Raw genomic sequence first — 19472 nt, forward strand, 5'->3', positions numbered from 1 at the left:
ACCACCTCATGTGAGAAACCCTGCTGTGTCTCACCTGAACACATAAGTCTGCATGTTCTCGTTGGGGTAGGCGTTGCCCTGGGCGATGAGTGGGACAGCCACCCTCAGGTTAGCTCCCTCCAGGACCAGGTCCTCCGCCGACAGCCGAGTGTCCCGCCGGTCAACCCGGAAATTCAGGCTCAGGTTCTGTCCGTAACTCAACATCTGGTTCCCCAGAAACTTCTCTGTGACGCACAAACACACACTGAAGGTCAGTGGTCTAGGTCTGATTCTGACAAGGCTGTTGGATCCAAATATGGTAATTTCCTTTGCACCAGTAACCAATCGTGAAAGTAGAGGCGGAAGTTAAGCTTGAAATCTGACTGGCTAGCTTTTATTTAGCTTTCAGTTGGCTTAAATATTAGTAGGTAAATAGTTGGATGGATTTAAAACGTGTAAAATCTTGCAATACATATATTTACAGGCTGTTTTTCCCTCATCCTGAGCCTGAAATCTAAACTTCAGCAGCTCTTACAGACACCAAACTTTCCCGTTTTACTCCTGACGATAATCTGGAGGGTGGTACAGAGGGGTTTGTTCATATATCATTCACAGCCTGAATTATAGAACATTTTATTCCCAAAAAGAGAAAATTGATTTTTTTATGCCTATTGACAGTATTTTCTGATTTATGAAATAAAGAGATACTTAAAAAAATCTCTGTAAAAACGTTTGAGTCTAATGTGTCAACAAAATAAAACAATAATGTTGAACCTGACTTAATCCAGTGTTCAGATTTCAGTTCTTGAAATAGATGCAAGTTAGCGCATATTTAATAAGAAACTGCCTCATTTGAAAATTTAAGCATAAAACTTCAGAAAACCTGTAATAAACATTTTTTGTCTAAATCTAAGTAATCAACCAGGAAAGTTTCATGGTGATATCTATTAGTTAAATGTGTTTTCACCTATAGTGTTGCGTGGACACGCTCACTTTTGCGGGGACACAAACCTGTATACACGCTCACTTTGCGGGGACACAAACCTGTATACACGCTCACTTTGCGGGGACACAAACCTGTATACACGCTCACTTTGCGGGGACACAAACCTGTATACACGCTCACTTCGCGGGGACACAAACCTGCGGTTTAAGGTTATGAAAGTAGGGGTTAGTCTCCAAGGAACAAATGTATGTGTGTGTGCGTACGTACCTGGGGCTACAAAGTACATGGGGAAGTAGTCGTCTGAGATGAGGGAGATTTCATGTCCGCTGTTGGACCACTGCACGGAGACGCTGGAGCCATCACGCTGCTGACCGGTCCAATGCTCGTCACCTGACACACACACACACATTACAGTACTTTACAGCACACAAACACACACAGCACTGTGTGTGTGGGTAAATTATGTCCCTGCGTCCGGCCTGCAGGCGGCGTTACCTCTTTGGAAGGATGAGCTGATGGTGTGCACGCTGAAGCCTTCGGCGCTGTCGCACACAGACGAGTGCTGGAAGCAGAAGCAGGGGGTGCAGCCCTGAAGGTTGTTGGGGTCCAGGTTAAAGTAACCCAGCTTACACCTGGAGGACACAAGGACGTTAAAGCCCAGATCAGAGCAGCTCCACCCTCACCTCACGCCTTCATCGTCTAATATATGTCACAGTCTGCATTTCACCTCAGGGGTCAGATGCATGAGCGTAAATGTGCCCCTACTGCTGCAAAGTATCTGTATATCTTATAACGCCCCTCTATTTTATTTCTGTTCTTCCTGCCTGCCCTCTTCACCTAATCAAACATGAATCAGTCCCTCCAGGATTTTGCGATGTCGCAATCTCAACTATTCAACAAATCCCCTTGAATTGAGTTCTGACCCATCATCGTCGTTTCCCACAAAACGTCAGCAAACTCACTTCCTTGTTTAAAAGACGCAGCAGACTTGTGTGATACCAACGTCTCAGAAACAACAGCAAAGGGCCGTGAAGACCAGGATCCAGATCTTCTTCACCAAAGCGGGGAAACTGTTCTGCAGAATGTGCAGTATTGTGGTCGAACATAAAGGAAATCGTCTCCTGACAAACATTACATGTACATTTATTCATTTAGCTGACGTTTTTATATATATATCTATATATGTCAGAGGTCGCACGCCTCTGGAGCAACGAGGGGTTAAATGTCTTGCTCAGGAATAACAATGGTGGATGGGTCACAGTGGGGAATTGAACCCGGGTTTCTCACACCAAAGGTCTGCTCCATCACCACCCCAAACACTTTGAAAGACGTTTCGTTACGTGCGGTGAAAAATCACGTGACAACGCATGACGGCGAGATGAGTGCCGCCAAAGGAGCAGGTCACAGCAGGATTATCACAGAGAGATTGAGAGAAACACTAAGATTCAGTAGTTTAGTACAGTTATGTACATAGTTCAGTTCATAGTTCACACAGAAAGCCTGCGTCTAACATGCTTTTAGTGTTAGCTGACAGGAACTGCCATGACGACAACATCAAGTGACAAGAAACACCTCTGCACTCTGCTCATAAAAATGACCCTCTCTCAAAAACTAAAAAAGGTGCACAGTTCAAATGACTTGTGGAGTGTTAACAACTATTTTGTTCATCTTTCTACATTTAAAAATATTTTGGATCAATATGTTTTGTGTTTATTTTGTAGAATTTTATGGGAAAACTTGCTCGATTTAAAAAATTATTTTTATTTATCACACAATTTCAATACTTTTATCAGTTATTATGGTATTATGGTATGGATTGACTTACATAACCTTTTAGCTGAGGTTGTACAGACTTCACTCCAGTCGATCGTGTCTCGTCACAATCAGCAAACACATTTCTCTGCACCTTCTGTCACTTTTTTATTTAATAGCTAAGGATCCAAAACCCGGGCACATAAAGTGTTTCATGTTTAACACGTGGAAAGCAGCTCAGACACCAGATGTCTCTTTGTCAGCCTGCAGCACATCCTCACATATAACCCATCAGAGGGTTAATTGAAAGCTGCTGACAGATGCGTGACGTCACTGAGCAGATGAGCTCGCCCTGTGTGTTTGAAACAGACGACAGCTGCGGAGCGGCTTCATGTATCCGTCGCTGAATGAGCTGCTTACGTTTGTAAAAGGACTGTTTTGTACTTCCCGGACGCTGCTCCTGTCCCCACAGATGGTTTGATGTGTCAGAGGGTTATTATGATTGGAGGAGGTGTCTCTTTATGTGGTTAATGAGGCGTCTGTTACCTGTCGCAGCTGAAGCCCTCCACGTGGTCTTTGCAGCGACACTGTCCCGTGTTGACGTCACACTCCTGAGTGCTGCCAGAGGGCGAGCAAGAACAAGGCCTGACAGAGAGAGAGAGAAGGGGGGGGGGTTATATCTGAGCTGGATGAACACATGATGCGTGTTCATGTCCGAGTTTACAGAAACGACCAAGATGCTGCAGACAGTCATGAGTGTCAAAGTTTCTTTTGTGTTGTTGCCAGCAGGGGGCGCTCAAAGTCAGTGCCTGCAAACAGTCAGCAGCTTCACCTGAAGACCTAAAACACCACAGAAGAAAATAACTGCTGCTGAATCACAGTGTCTCTTTTTACTTTTATATATCTCTGCTGCTGTTCAGTCAACAAACCTGAAGCTGCTGGAGGTGGAGCTAGGCTAACAGTTCCTGTTTCTGTTGCTGGTTGTGTGTATGAACACTGGGAGTAATGGAAAACCAGAGTCACGTTTCTCGTATGTGTGCACACACCTGCCGATTTAAGGTGATTCTGATTTAGAAACTACAATCTAGAAACTACAATCCATCTTCTCATCTGATTTTGTCAAAGAAACGTTACTTTATGGAGTTATTTAGACAACAGGGTTTTGGTATATATGCTTTGAACTATGAATGACTATGACTGACATCTGGGTCAGGTATCTTGTTGTCATTAACTCCCCCTTGCAGCCACGTAGCAGCACAGAACTCCAGTCATTTTTCACTGTGTTTTAGTGCAGCTGGCTGTCTTTACCTGCAGCCACACAGAACTCCAGTCATTTTTCACTGTGTTTTAGTGCAGCTGGCTGTCTGTACCTGCAGCCACACAGAACTCCAGTCATTTTTCACTGTGTTTTAGCGCAGCTGGATGTCTTTACCTGCAGCCACACAGAACTCCAGTCATTTTTTATTGTGTTTTAGTGCAGCTGGCTGTCTGTACCTGCAGCCGGCCTCCGTCAGACTGTGGAATCCCGGCTGGCAGCGGTCACACTTCTCTCCGCTCACTCCTGGTTTGCATGCACACACTCCTCTGTTGTCACACTGAGGAGACTCCGAACCTGAAAACACACCCACATAAAAACACACCGGGCGTCATCAACGTTAACCTTCAACCACGTGCAAACAATCAGCTCCCCATTAACAAACCATTACAAGGCAGAGCTGGTGTAACTGGGACTCAAACAACAGCTGGTCCACATTAACCAGCGGTTTGCTGCTAAAATACCACCAAAACCACAAAGTTCATTCCAGCGGTTTGACATGTTTTCACTTTAACTAGAGCTCATGGACACTTCTATACAGCTGAGAGTAATTCAGGGCAGCATATCGCTGAGCGCTCGATGGGACGTTAGGAGCGAAGACGAGTTATTGCAAAGAACAAACAAAACATTTATTCTGTGCTCAGTAAATATGATGTGTTTAGAACTGAGACACGTTTCACTTCCTTCCTGGTGTGTTTAGTGTTTGTGGGAAACTCCAACATCCGACTGGAAAGTTCATTCTTGATATTGTTAAGAGGACTTTGACTCCGTCTCTAAACATTTTGAGACAAAATGCTGATTCACTTTCTTGCTGATATTTCATGTGAGACTCAAACTGTTTCTGTACGTTCTAGCAGCTGGTTAGCTTAGCTTAGCATAAAGGCTGGAAACTCTGTCAAAAGCTCTAAAGATCAACATGTAGGATCTGGTTTGTGGTGTCAGGGTTTTATATTGTTATATTTCTTGGCCCGGAGCAGCATCTTTCTAGCTAGCTGTTTCCACCCGTTTCCAGTCTTTGTGCTAAGCTAAGCTAATGAGCTGCAAGTGTAAACAGCATTTCCCCCAAAATTTCACACTATTCCTTTTTCTGGAGCTTTTTCTTGCAACTGTATATATACAGCCTCCATCAGACCCAAGGATGGTCATGTGACAGCAGGTGGCGACGTCCACCAAGTGAACAATGAAGAAGGTCATGAGCAACTGTAGAGAGCTCTGGGTTTGTTTCCCGTCCTGAACTCACCGACGATGCTGCAGCCGCAGGGCAGGCAGCGGCCGCCGCTCTGCTCTCTGTAGTAGTTGTCGAGGCAGCGCTCGCAGTTAGGCCCGTCGGTGTTGTCGGCGCAGCCCCTGCAGTGACCTCCGTGACCCGTGGCCCGGTACAGCTCGGCATCGAAGTAACACTCGGAGCTCTTCCCGTTACAGTCGCAGGCTGAGAGAGGGGGAGAGAGAGAGGGTTAATCACAAAGCACTGGGGTCACTGAGCGCCGATTCTCCCGTGCTCAAGTGTTGTAGTAAGATTTTACCACATAAACTCATATTATATAGCAGTAATAAAGTAGAGGCAGTGAAGCTGTAACAGTTCTGTAAGGTCAGTCTCGTTCTAACATGTTTCCCCGAGTACTAACTGAGCTGGACGGAGTGACCAACACCGGACTGTCGGGCTAAATGAGGTGAACGTAGCTGCAGAGTGAGTTTCCTGCGCTGCTGCTGGAGGACGGATTAGCTCGACTGTGGGAGAAACAAATATTCCCCGTTCCCCAGTTAGTCATGCATCTGCACTGCGATGTGAACGTTTAGCCGACAGGAACTACAGCTCCCACAATCCCCCAGAGACGCTCATGACTAATGCTAAGCTACGTAAAAGCCTGGGATCAGTTACTGCCAAGTTAACCGCAATCTGTTGTCTGGCTCAGGCCCGCTGATCTGACTCAGCTGCTGGTATTTTTATTATTATTATTATAACAGATGTACTAGCTGCTAATAGTAGCAGTAGTACAAGTAGTAACAGCTGCAGAGTAACTCAGCAGTAAAGCAGTAGTAGTCACAGTAACGCAGTAGTAAAGCAGTAGTAGTCACAGTAACGCAGTAGTAAAGCAGTAGTAGTCGCAGTAACGCAGTAGTAGTCGCAGTAACGCAGTAGTAAAGCAGTAGTAGTCGCAGTAACGCAGTAGTAAAGCAGTAAAGCTGTAGAAGTCGCAGTAACACAGTAGCAGTCGCAGTAACGCAGTAGTAAAGCAGTAAAGCTGTAGAAGTTGCAGTAACACAGTAGTAAAGCTGTAGTAGTCGCAGTAACGCAGTAGTAGTCGCAGTAACGCAGTAGTCGCAGTAAAGCAGTAGTAGTCGCAGTAACGCAGTGGTAAAGCAGTAAAGCTGTAGGAGTCGCAGTAACACAGTAGTAAAGCTGTAGTAGTCGCAGTAACGCAGTAGTAGTCGCAGTAACACAGTGGTAGTCGCAGTAACGCAGTAGTAGTCGCAGTAGTAGTCGCAGTAACGCAGTAGTAGTCGCAGTAACGCAGTAGTAGTCGCAGTAACTCAGCAGTAAAGTAGTAGTAGTAACTCAGCAGTAAAGTAGTAGTAGTCGCACTAACGCAGTAGTAGTCGCAGTAACGCAGCAGTAACGCAGTAGTAGTCGCAGTAACGCAGTAGTAGTCGCAGTAGTAGTCGCAGTAACGCAGTAGTAGTCGCAGTAACGCAGTAGTAGTCGCAGTAACGCAGTAGTAAAGCAGTAGTAGTCGCAGTAACTCAGCAGTAAAGTAGTAGTAGTCGCACTAACGCAGTAGTAGTCGCAGTAACGCAGCAGTAACGCAGTAGTAGTCGCAGTAACGCAGTAGTAGTCGCAGTAACGCAGTAGTAGTCGCAGTAGTAGTCGCAGTAGTAGTCGCAGTAACGCAGTAGTAAAGCAGTAGTAGTCGCAGTAACTCAGCAGTAAAGCAGTAGTAGTTGCAGTAACTCAGCAGTAAAGCAGAAGCAGTAACGCAGTAGGAGTTGCAGTAACTCAGTAGTAAAGCAGTAGTAGTTGCAGTAACTCAGTAGTAGTCACAGTAAAGCAGTAGTAGTTGCAGTAAAGCAGTAGTAAAGCAGTAGTAGTTGCAGTAACGCAGTAGTAGTCGCAGTAACGTAGTAGTAAAGCAGTAGTAGTCGCAGTAACGCAGTAGTAGTCGCAGTAACTCAGCAGTAGTCGCAGTAACTCAGCAGTAGTCGCAGTAACTCAGCAGGAGTTGCAGTAACTCAGTAGGAGTTGCAGTAACTCAGTAGTAGTCGCAGTAGTAGTTGCAGTAACTCAGTAGTAGTTGCAGTAACTCAGTAGTAGTCGCAGTAGTAGTTGCAGTAACTCAGTAGTAGTCGCAGTAGTAGTTGCAGTAACTCAGTAGTAGTCGCAGTAGTAGTTGCAGTAACTCAGTAGTAGTCGCAGTAGTAGTTGCAGTAACTCAGTAGTAGTTGCAGTAGTAGTTGCAGTAACTCAGTAGTAAAGCAGTAGTAGTTGCAGTAAAGCAGTAGTAAAGCAGTAGTAGTTGCAGTAAAGCAGTAAAGCAGTAGTAAAGCAGTAGTAAAGCAGTAGTAGTTGCAGTAAAGCAGTAGTAGTTGCTGTAAAGCGGTAAAGCAGTAGTAGTTGCTGTAAAGCAGTAGTAGTTGCTGTAAAGCAGTAAAGCAGTAATAAAGCAGGAGTAGTTGCAGTGACACAGCAGTAAAGCAGGAGTAGTTGCTGTAAAGCAGTAGTAGTTGCAGTAAAGCAGTAGTAAAGCAGGAGTAAAGCAGGAGTAGTTTCTGTAAAGCAGTAGTAGTTGCAGTAAAGCAGTAGTAGTTGCAGTAAAGCAGTAGTAAAGCAGTAAAGCAGTAGTAAAGCAGTAGTAGTTGCAGTAAAGCAGTAGTAAAGCAGTAGTAGTTGCTGTAAAGCGGTAAAGCAGTAGTAAAGCAGTAGTAGTTGCTGTAAAGCAGTAAAGCAGTAATAAAGCAGGAGTAGTTGCTGTAAAGCAGTAGTAGTTGCTGTAAAGCAGTAAAGCAGTAGTAGTCGCAGTAAAGCAGTAGTAGTCGCAGTAAAGCAGTAGTAGTCGCAGTAAAGAGATCCAGAGGCAGCCGACTTACGCAGACACTCGTTGGCGTTGTCGGCGGTCGCTCTCCTCCACGGCCGGTCGTTGTAGAACGGTTTGCAGACGTTGCAGTCGTCGCCGTCTGTGTCGTGTTTGCAGTTGCACACCAGGCGTCCTCGGCTGTTCTTCAGACACTCACTGGCGTGGCCGTTACACTTACACCTGACGGCACAGAAACACACCTGTTACACCTGGACCTGTGACGGTCTCAGCAAATAATCAACAGTATCACAAACCTCCGAACACTGTGACACACATGGTTTTAGTAACTCTTCAGTTTCTATCATATATCTGACATGTCCGTGAAAACATTTCCTCTCAGGTTTAACAAGGACACCAGCGGAAGCTGTTCTGTTGACACTGTCTTGGGTTCTGATGTGGTTTTTCCGCTCGGCGGCTCTGAGGGAGGGTTTTGTTAACCTTCCTCGGGGGGGAAGAGCCCCTCACCACAGGATGGGACTTGCTCAGCAGCCACCTTTGGTTATTGTCTCAGGTGTTTCTTGGCAGTGAGCTGTGGAAAAACTGATGAAGAGGCGGAAGACTGAGGCATTAAAGAGGCTGTCAACACCAGCCGCCTCCAGAAGCTTGGAAACCCTGAACTGCAACAAACATAATGTACATTTATTGTACATTATTGTACATTGTAATGTACATTGTTTATATTTTAATAAACCACTTTTAGGCAGGACAGTAAGCTGGTTCACACTCAGCTCTCTGTGTGCAGCTGCATAGCCGTATAGAGGATATAATAAATAATGAATAAACATTCCTTTAGGGGAAAACTTAAAAACTCCGTGTGTGGTTCACAAGCAGCATTCAGGAATTTAATCACTGTTAGATTGTCGTCTGAGATGCTCAACCCCTAGTGTCTGCCTGCACAAGTAGGACTGGAAGTACAACTGGTCCTTCTTTTCTAAATGAACATGAAGTCACCAGCAATCAAAAGCTACCAGACTTTTGCCTGTAGCTTCAGTTAGCTACCAGACTGTTTAAGTTAGCTACCAGACTTATCTTTAGCTTCAGTTAGCTACCACACTGTTTAAATTAGCTACCAGACTTATCTTTAGCTTCAGTTAGCAACCGCACTGTTTAAGTTAGCTACCAGACTTATCTTTAGCTTCAGTTAGCTACCACACTGTTTAAGTTAGCTACCAGACTTATCTTTAGCTTCAGTTAGCTACCACACTGTTTAAGTTAGCTACCAGACTTATCTTTAGCTTCAGTTAGCTACCACACTGTTTAAGTTAGCTACCAGACTGTTATCCTTAGCTTCAGTTAGCTACCAGACTGTTTAAGTTAGCTACCAGACTGTTATCTTTAGCTTCAGTTAGCTACCAGACTATTTAAGTTAGCTACCAGACTTATCTTTAGCTTCAGTTAGCTACCACACTGTTTAAATTAGCTACCAGACTTATCTTTAGCTTCAGTTAGCTACCACACTGTTTAAGTTAGCTACCAGACTTATCTTTAGCTTCAGTTAGCTACCACACTGTTTAAGTTAGCTACCAGACTTATCTTTAGCTTCAGTTAGCTACCACACTGTTTAAGTTAGCTACCAGACTGTTATCCTTAGCTTCAGTTAGCTACCACACTGTTTAAGTTAGCTACCAGACTGTTATCTTTAGCTTCAGTTAGCTACCACACTGTTTAAGTTAGCTACCAGACTTATCTTTAGCTTCAGTTAGCTACCACACTGTTTAAGTTAGCTACCAGACTGTTATCCTTAGCTTCAGTTAGCTACCAGACTGTTATCCTTAGCTTCAGTTAGCTACCACACTGTTTAAGTTAGCTACCAGACTGTTATCTTTAGCTTCAGTTAGCTACCACACTGTTTAAGTTAGCTACCAGACTGTTATCTTTAGCTTCAGTTAGCTACCAGACTGTTTAAGTTAGCTACCAGACTGTTATCTTTAGCTTCAGTTAGCTACCAGACTGTTTAAGTTAGCTACCAGACTGTTATCTTTAGCTTCAGTTAGCTACCACACTGTTTAAGTTAGCTACCAGACTGTTATCTTTAGCTTCAGTTAGCTACCACACTGTTTAAGTTAGCTACCAGACTGTTATCTTTAGCTTCAGTTAGCTACCACACTGTTTAAGTTAGCTACCCGACTGTTATCTTTAGCTTCATTTAGCTACCACACTGTTTAAGTTAGCTACCCGACTGTTATCTTTAGCTTCATTTAGCTACCACACTGTTTAAGTTAGCTACCAGACTGTTATCTTTAGCTTCAGTTAGCTACCAGACTGTTATCCTTAGCTTCAGTTAGCTACCAGACTGTTATTTTTAGCTTCAGCGGTTTTATTTTTGATTCCTCAGTCTGTTAGCTTCAACTTCAGTTAGCTACCACACTGTTTAAGTTAGCTATCAGACTGTTATCTTTAGCTTCAGTTAGCTACCACACTGTTTAAGTTAGCTACCAGACTGTTATCTTTAGCTTCAGTTAGCTACCACACTGTTTAAGTTAGCTACCAGACTGTTATCTTTAGCTTCAGTTAGCTACCACACTGTTTAAGTTAGCTACCCGACTGTTATCTTTAGCTTCATTTAGCTACCACACTGTTTAAGTTAGCTACCCGACTGTTATCCTTAGCTTCAGTTAGCTACCAGACTGTTTAAGTTAGCTACCAGACTGTTATCTTTAGCTTCAGTTAGCTACCACACTGTTTAAGTTAGCTACCAGACTGTTATCTTTAGCTTCAGTTAGCTACCACACTGTTTAAGTTAGCTACCACACTGTTATCTTTAGCTTCAGTTAGCTACCACACTGTTTAAGTTAGCTACCCGACTGTTATCTTTAGCTTCATTTAGCTACCACACTGTTTAAGTTAGCTACCAGACTGTTATCTTTAGCTTCAGTTAGCTACCAGACTGTTATCCTTAGCTTCAGTTAGCTACCAGACTGTTATTTTTAGCTTCAGCGGTTTTATTTTTGATTCCTCAGTCTGTTAGCTTCAACTTCAGTTAGCTACCACACTGTTTAAGTTAGCTATCAGACTGTTATCTTTAGCTTCAGTTAGCTACCACACTGTTTAAGTTAGCTACCAGACTGTTATCTTTAGCTTCAGTTAGCTACCACACTGTTTAAGTTAGCTACCAGACTGTTATCTTTAGCTTCAGTTAGCTACCACACTGTTTAAGTTAGCTACCCGACTGTTATCTTTAGCTTCATTTAGCTACCACACTGTTTAAGTTAGCTACCCGACTGTTATCCTTAGCTTCAGTTAGCTACCAGACTGTTTAAGTTAGCTACCAGACTGTTATCTTTAGCTTCAGTTAGCTACCACACTGTTTAAGTTAGCTACCAGACTGTTATCTTTAGCTTCAGTTAGCTACCACACTGTTTAAGTTAGCTACCACACTGTTATCTTTAGCTTCAGTTAGCTACCACACTGTTTAAGTTAGCTACCCGACTGTTATCTTTAGCTTCATTTAGCTACCGCACTGTTTAAGTTAGCTACCAGACTGTTATCTTTAGCTTCAGTTAGCTACCACACTGTTTAAGTTAACTACCAGACTGTTATCTTTAGCTTCAGTTAGCTACAAGATACCTTTTCTTGAGAAAGTAAACAACTGCTTCCTGGTGAAAAATCACCCTGCAAAGTTTACTTTAAACTAAAATCTCCATGTTTGTGCTGATGATTCAACCAGGAGAGTTTGGGGTTCATCGCTTTGACTGGAGAGGGATCAGGAGTCCTGCTCTCTAAAGACAGGTGAGCTCCCAGGTGAACAAGTTCAGGTAAACCAGGGTGGAGCCAGCAGAGGACAGGACTCCTCAGAACCCCCTCCTAAATAAAATAAAGGTTAACTTGTGCAGCTCGGGCAGGTGCTCCAGCTCAGGACTCTTCCCTCGTCTTCCGCCCGTCACGGCGGTCGGTCCGTCCCATTCCGGTTCCCCTGTAATCCAGCCCTGCCGGCCAGGAATGCCAGGAATGCTGGCTGTGTAATGGAAATCTGCTCCACATTTCAAACAGATTATAGCTGCGGAGGCCGTGCAGCGGCGGCCTGTTCAACACTCCCGTAACGCCTGTCGAAGCCTCTTTTACAGACGTGCAGGAAAAGGACTTCTTATGTGGATTCCTATGGGGGCCACAGGGAAGCGGACCACACAGTGACACATCAAGACCCGCAAAGCCACACAACCGCACTCAAGTCCGTCAGCACGGCTCCCTTTGTCTGAGCAGGTTTCATGAAGCTCGGGCTGCTGAAACTTGTTCACACTCGTATGTAAACATGAAGGCTTCTCTGAGCAGATTTGTTCCGTCATGGCACAAACTGTGACAATATGCGTCGTGTGGCTGCAAAACTGATCAAAATATGAACTAACTAACTTTTAAATGACTTTAAAAAAGGGAACAAAGTCTACTTTAGCAGACATTAAATGTTTTCTTGGCTCTTTACCTTCCTCCCACGGCGAAGTCAGAGATGGCGTAGTAGTAGGACTTGAGGACCTTGGGGTCGTTGAAGACCTCGTCTCCGAACGTGTTGAGCCTGTTCAGGGTCACTCTGATGTCCGTGGCCGTCACCCAGTCCTGCAAAAGACACAACAAGGACGCACCGTTAGCTCAACATGCAAACACATTTAGCAGACGCTGAGTTTTTTATTTAAAGATGGTGAAGACTCCTTCAGATGTTAAAGCTTTCTCAAAGCATTTTCATTTCTTGCTGCGAGCTTGTTTTTCAGAACAGTTTTAACACATCGGCCTTTTCAGAAAGTCCCCAGTTTACTGTTTACTGCAGGACGAGTCAGGAGACGGTGCGACGTAAAGGAATCAGTGGAAGGCTGTTTACACCGTTAGATGGCTGAGCTGAAGCTCACTGCTGTGCTTCGGTTTCCTGAGGGATTCAAAACTCGAGTGACTGTTTGTCTCTTGGACATGTCGCCCCGTTCTCAGCTTCTCCCAGGTTGCACCGCGGGGAGGGCTGGAGGTTAGGTTATACTCTGCAGGCAACTTGTCCTATGGGGAAAAGCCCGTAACACCAAAGATGTCCCGCCCCTCCTGCTGGAGAGCCAATCGTCTGCTTTTTAACAGCTGAGCCGGGAAACATATTAAGCCAATAATGTAAAAGTATAAAACACTTTTTATTTTGGGGCAAAGTCCTCAAACTTTTTCAAATTTCCCTGCTGATTCTAAACACGCAGGTTTTAAGTCCCGGCGAAAGTGCAGTTATTGTTCTCTGGTGGTCGAGAGGCGGGACCTGCCTATAAAGCCCACGATATACTTGCTTTTTACCAACGCGTGGGCGTAGACAGGTGTCGGCGATGCAAACGGCGTTGTTCACATACTGGCCTGCGAACTTTCGTGTAACCTGGAGGATTAAACCTGAATCCACTAGGGGGCAGACCAGGACCGGGTCATCCCTCGCCGACACCGGATTATCTTCCTGGACAACCTTTGCACGTTGTAAACAAACCAAACACGGCGAAACAGAAGGAGGTTGTGATTTTAGTGAGACGACACAACGATCTCGGTAACTGTGGACCGGCTCCAGGAGTTTTACTGTAAACATCCCGCCATAAATCTCCTTTTTTAAGTCGGACCTTCTTCTTCTTCTTCTTCTGCGTTGAACAGCGGTTGGCAAACCAACCGAACACCGCCGCCGCCTGGCTGCTGTGTGGAACAGGAGATCGCCGCTGACCTGCCCGTCAGGTCGACACACTGCCCCCACGTTCATGTGCCGAACTGCATCTCGCCGACGCGGCATCACCATCTGCAAATTAACTTACGTGTTCGACACTCGTCGTTTAAACTTGGTTTGTCTGAAGCGGACTGAACCTTTAAAAAGGTGAAGAACACAAAGTTCAAAGGTTGTTTTCTTGGTGGCAGGTGAAGGTAAAATACTGGAGGTCATTACTGACACAGCAGGGAGGATATTGGATTTTAAAAGTTGACCTAGAGAAAGATCTCAGAACGCCTGAGCGCCGTTAGAGTTTGAGTTGTCAGCTGCTGCCTAAAGTTCCTGTTTCCTTTTAGACAAATAAAAACATTCCCACCGCAGAAACAAATCACCAGAATGCAGGAAATTACAAACTTTTCTCCAAAATAGTGTTTAAATCTCATCTCGTGACTTAAGTTTCGTTGCTAATTAGCAGTGAACACATCACACAGCTGGATTAAAAGTCACCAGAGTTCTGACATCCTGAGGGCAACGTGCAGCTCGTTTCTTTGTTTCTGTCGGGACATTTAACCTCCCTGAAGCCAAGCGGCTGACACAGCTGTTGTGCCAGACATTCTTCAGATATGGAGCTTCTTTGTATCAGCAATCTGCAAACAGGGAGGCGGTTTTGGTTCTCAGCCTGTGGGAAACTCTGAAACAGTGACGCAACTCCATAAACAGACACTCTGTGACATTTTCAGTGAAATGGAATTTAGTTTCTTGGCGCTGCGATGTGAGAATTACTGAAGGACACCTGTTGAGTTCGGAGGATAAAGAAAGTTACTCAACAGCCCGCCCGTGTGAAAGGCCGAAGGCCGGCGATATCAGCAGGAAGCTTATCAGGCGCAGAGCTTTCTACTCTGCAGAGTGACAGCAGCTGAAGACAAAGAGACCTGAACCGGGTCTGAGCAGTGAATAAACGCTAATCCAGATCTGATGTGAACACGTGAACCCCGCTGCTGCAGGGAACTAGTGCTCAAAACTGTCCCGACTTCCAGCCTCTGGAGGAAGCTGGTCAAATATCTGCTGACAGCCTGTTGGCCTGCGGTCAGACAGCAAACCTGAGATTCACCCGGCAGAAATAAAAGAAGGTGGATTAAACCCACCTCCTCAGGAACCCTCTGCCTCCTCCTGGACTTTGCACCCTCACGTTAAATCCTGGTCTAACTGCTGGGAACGGATTTCTGAATCCCTCACCGACAGCTCCGAGCTGTGACTCACCCCGGGCTTTGAAACAGGAAGTCAACCTGTCAGAAGCCGCTGACCTCTTTCTAACCCAGGTCTGACTGTGTGCATCATTAGTTATTATTATAATAACAGTTCTCTTCCGTCGCTGTAAAATGGCCCACAGGCAGAAAACTAACTACGTGCTTTTGTTCTTCCTCCCTACCACAACATTTTAAAGATGGGAGAGGACAGTGAGGGGCCGTCAGACAACACCACTCGGAGACAATGCTCGGGACACTTTCCCATCAGTCAGCAGCCCCTGGCTCCTCCGTGGCCCCCGGTGGGCTCTCACGGAGCCCAATTCAAGCACATTTATGATGCATTTCCGAGCTGAGAAGGACAACACAGATCAGACTCCCTCTCACGAGCCGCGTTTCCATCAGCGCACATTTTGAAGTATGGCGTTAGAAAAGGTTGATGGAAACGGCAAAATAAAATCACCATTTCTTCCGCTTAAAACTCGCATGACAATTAGATGGAAACATGGCTACAGTGACTTTCATTTTCTTTCTGGACACAATTTCACAGATCAGCTAACGTAGCTCAGCCAAGCCGGTCAAGGTCGTCTCCTCCTGATCGTGAGGTCAAGCTTCAGGCGCTGTTGGACCCGTTTTTGTGACCTTGATATCAGACTTGTCTACTGGGGATTTAAATTAGCAAATCAAAGTAAAAGTAAAAACTCTGCTGCCCCTCTCTTCTCTTCCTGACAGTTTGGTCAGGAATCAGAAAACGTGGAAGCCGCAGTCTGCTGCAGAACTCCGATGGAGGTTCAGTTTTGGCTTGCGCCCCGTTTCTGGTTCTGATGAGGGATCGTTATTGTGGAAAACATTCTGCAGCTGCGTTCTCAGCCGGTCAGTTATGTGCAGAAAGCTTCCTGCTGCAGTGGGAACCGCCCGACTTTCTCTCTGTATGATTCATGATGAATAAACTCGTACGCTCCGTCCGGCAGCTGCGGCGCTTCAGACCGCTCGGGTCCAGGAAGCTCGTGCAGCTTCAGCGCTGTTTAAACTGTACACAACATTTGCTCGCCATCAATCAGCTGCAGCTCTGTGCCGGGCTGTCAAACCTCCAGCTGGGCAGCAGCAGACTGCACAAACACACGGCGGACCGTGTACATTTACTGCAGTACTTTTCACTGCACGTCAGTACATGTACTGCATTTACTTTGTAGATTAAAGGGTAAAAACCGCAGCCGCACTACACAGCGACACAGAAACGTTTCTCGGTGTGTCCTTGTCAAATAATTTGTGCAAGGAGTTTGGTGACATGGTGGCAAGTCACGGGTTAGCAAGATAACCGGTGAAGGTGAGTTTATACTTGGTAGCAAGCGAGGCAGCTTGGTTACTAACTGGAGAGTACACAAACACGATTAACTGAAGAGACGTCAGACGTTCTTTATAACACCGCTCCCATAGAGAGACTAAGTCACTCGCTTCTGCTCCGGCCCATCGGACCTTACTTTGGGATAAACGAGAGACAACTTATTTCTTCATCCTATTTGAACCGTGCCCTGAATTATGATGTTTATCAATTTAAAATGTTATTTTGTCCGTCAAGAAACTGCCATTTTGTCGTAAAACAGTAAAGTTACATGTCGTTTTGTGTGAAAACCACTCAATGAACTCTCTCTCTCATCTCCCACAACATTCGTCACCAACATGTTTGCGCGGTAATGCTAAGCTAACGTTGCTTGCTAAATAACTCAGCTATGTTCCACGCAGAAATCTCTCTCAGCTGACATGTTTGATCCAACGACTCTCGGCCCTTTTATCACATCAGCCTCTCATTTAAGTTCTTTGACGTTAGCTTCAGTCAAGTTAGCTTCAGTCACGTTAAGTTCATTGACGTTAGGCTTCAGTCACGTTAGCTTCATTAACCTAAGCTTCAGTCACGTTAGCTTCATTAACCTTAGCTTCAGTCACGTTAGCTTCATTAACCTAAGCTTCAGTAATCTTAGCTTCATTGACGTTAGCTTCATTAAGCTTAACTTCTGTGACGTTAACTTCATTAACCTAAGCTTCAGTCACGTTAGCTTCATTAACCTAAGCTTCATTGACGTTAGCTTCATTAACCTAAGCTTCATTGACGTTAGCTTCATTAACCTAAGCTTCATTGACGTTAGCTTCAGTAACGTTAAGTTCATTGACGTTAGCTTCATTGACATTAGCTTCATTAACCTTAGCTTCATTGATGTTAGCTTCAGTCACGTTAGCTTCATTAACCTAAGCTTCATTGACGTTAGCTTCAGTAACGTTAAGTTCATTGACGTTAGCTTCATTGACATTAGCTTCATTAACCTTAGCTTCATTGATGTTAGCTTCAGTCACGTTAGCTCCATTGATGTTAGCTTCAGTCATGTTAGCTTTATTAAGCTTAGCTTCCTTGATGTTAGCTTCAGTCACGTTGGCTTCATTAAGCTTAGCTTCCTTGATGTTAGCTTCAGTCACGTTAGCTTCATTAAGCTTAGCTTCCTTGATGTTAGCTTCAGTCACGTTAGCTTCATTGACGTTAGCTTAGAGAAAAGGTTCACATCACGTATGCGACTTTTGGCTTTTGTGGTAACTACGTATTTTCACAGTCTTATACTTCAACAGTTTTACATCAAACTGCGACTTTCTTGACTTAAATGTTTTAAACTGAAACGTGTGTGTGATTCAGAGCACAATTCAAACGGGGTCAAAAACTTTGCTGTCTCTCGCCGTTGACTACCGTACAATATTTTTTTCCCCCGGCTCTTTGACGATTGTCAGAACTGTCGGGACTATTTCACAGTTCGCTCGTGTTGTTGCTGTTGGAGTTTTAAGCCTCTGGTGAGCGTCTACACGTTAGACTGATCCTGCTAACAGCTACTGCAGGTGCTACTGAGCTGGTCAGAGTAACCATCTTTCATCAAAAGGAGCAGATTAATCGCTTTCAGTAGAAATGACCCGCTTCTCAAACGTGAATACTTTCTGCTTTCATTAAGACCTGATGACAGTAAAGTGAGTATATTTGGGTTGTGGACAAAACGAGACGTTTCAGGACGTCATCTTGGTGCTTTGAGGAACACTGATCGACATTTTTTTAAGTGTGCATTAGTGAGCATACAGAAAATCTAAGTACCGATAAATCAACGTTTGGGTTTAAACAGTTTTCCACTCATTAAGATTTTGCAGTTCTTTAAAGGAAATTGCAACCTTTTTGTTTTTTATCCAGCTTTATTGCCAAAACACGTGTCATTGGAAGATGAAGACGTGGTTTTTGGATTAAAGAGCAGCAGACCATGATCCACTGTACTGTTTTATTTTATTTTAGATGTCACCATGTTTTAACACGGCCCTACACTTAATTATATGTTGCGTGTTTAGCATGAAGGAACTTACACATTCTGTTTGACTGATAAACTACCTTGAAATTCCTCTTAAACAAAACAACTGAATATTTTTCTGAAACCTTCACCATAATCAGTGGGTGCTTTATAAGTGTCTCCTTTTCTCTATTAACTGGAACCAAATCCAGACTTTTAAAAGGGCGAGTCTTCAGAAATGACTCTTTAAATGAAGCTTCAGCCGGCTGCTGTCTGCAGGTCGGCAGCGAGCTGAAGGGTTTGATAGTTTGTGAAACGTCCGACTGACAGAAATCTAAAGATCTAAAGTTAAGATGTTACTGTGAAGAACAAACTGCTGCACACGTTTGATTTCGATGAAAAACCGGCGCTGCTGCGTGACATGAATGTGAATCTGTCGGACTGAACAGGACGTCGTCATCTGAACGGGTTTCTTTAAATCCTGGATGTTTTCTCTCTTCGGCCTTAAATATTTATAATAATGATGTAAAGTGAGACGCTGAGAGGCCGAACTGGACTCACAGATACTCGACACCGCCGCTTTATTTTAAGGGGTCACAAGCCCAAAAGGTTTCGACCCGCAGCTCCAGAATAAAACAGAGCGGCGGCCGGTCGGCAGCCACGGCGACGGGCTCAGCTGGTGGGTGTTTCCCCCTCAGAGATGACAGACAGCAGGAATACCAGAGAGCGACAAACAGCCGTCTGACGCCTCCGACGGGCCGCCGACCCCGACGAGTCCGCGGCTTCGGTATAAATAGCTTCATGCCGACAAGTCAAATAAGGAAGTTTAGAGCCGAGCTGCAGCTAAATCTGTTCATTTCCACAGAGAGGGGAAGGAAAGACACATCAGGGAGGACGCCGCCCTCCTCGTTATAAAAAGGATTCAGTTATGTTGTGTCGAGGAAAACAGCCAACAGGCTCCGAGTATATTTATTTATATTTATATATTTATATCGGGCGCCGAGTTTAAAAATAGCGTTCGTTAATCTGACGTCATCCAGAGCAAAGTTCAGGTGCTGGTGTTTCTCGATGCAGCACTGAAGAATCCAGAGACCGCTTCAGTCCAGAATCTAAACTACATGAAGAGGACCTGAGTCCTGAATCCTCTCAGAGCGTCTCCTCCTTTTTTTTTGAAGTTTAACCTGAGCGGAGGAAACAGAGAGCGGTGAGCAGAGGAGGAGGAG

General features: G+C 44.7%; 1 protein-coding gene across 1 annotated transcript in view; it reads right to left on the reverse strand.

Moving 5' to 3' along the window:
• Window positions 1-19472, reverse strand: part of lamc1 (laminin, gamma 1) — a 63175-nt gene that overhangs the window by 15481 nt on the left and 28222 nt on the right. The window contains exons 3-10 of the mRNA XM_038719073.1: window positions 12480-12610; window positions 8076-8242; window positions 5233-5421; window positions 4172-4289; window positions 3224-3322; window positions 1421-1557; window positions 1193-1315; window positions 35-224 (exon numbers count right to left, since the gene is read on the reverse strand). Of these exons, the coding sequence (XP_038575001.1) occupies window positions 35-224; window positions 1193-1315; window positions 1421-1557; window positions 3224-3322; window positions 4172-4289; window positions 5233-5421; window positions 8076-8242; window positions 12480-12610 (1154 nt within the window). The remainder of the gene's footprint in view (window positions 1-34; window positions 225-1192; window positions 1316-1420; window positions 1558-3223; window positions 3323-4171; window positions 4290-5232; window positions 5422-8075; window positions 8243-12479; window positions 12611-19472) is intronic.

Source organism: Micropterus salmoides, unplaced genomic scaffold, assembly GCF_014851395.1.
Source record: "Micropterus salmoides isolate LMB-PRFRI ecotype aquatic unplaced genomic scaffold, ASM1485139v1 Ms_hic_scaffold_14, whole genome shotgun sequence".
NCBI classification, from domain to species: domain Eukaryota; kingdom Metazoa; phylum Chordata; class Actinopteri; order Centrarchiformes; family Centrarchidae; genus Micropterus; species Micropterus salmoides.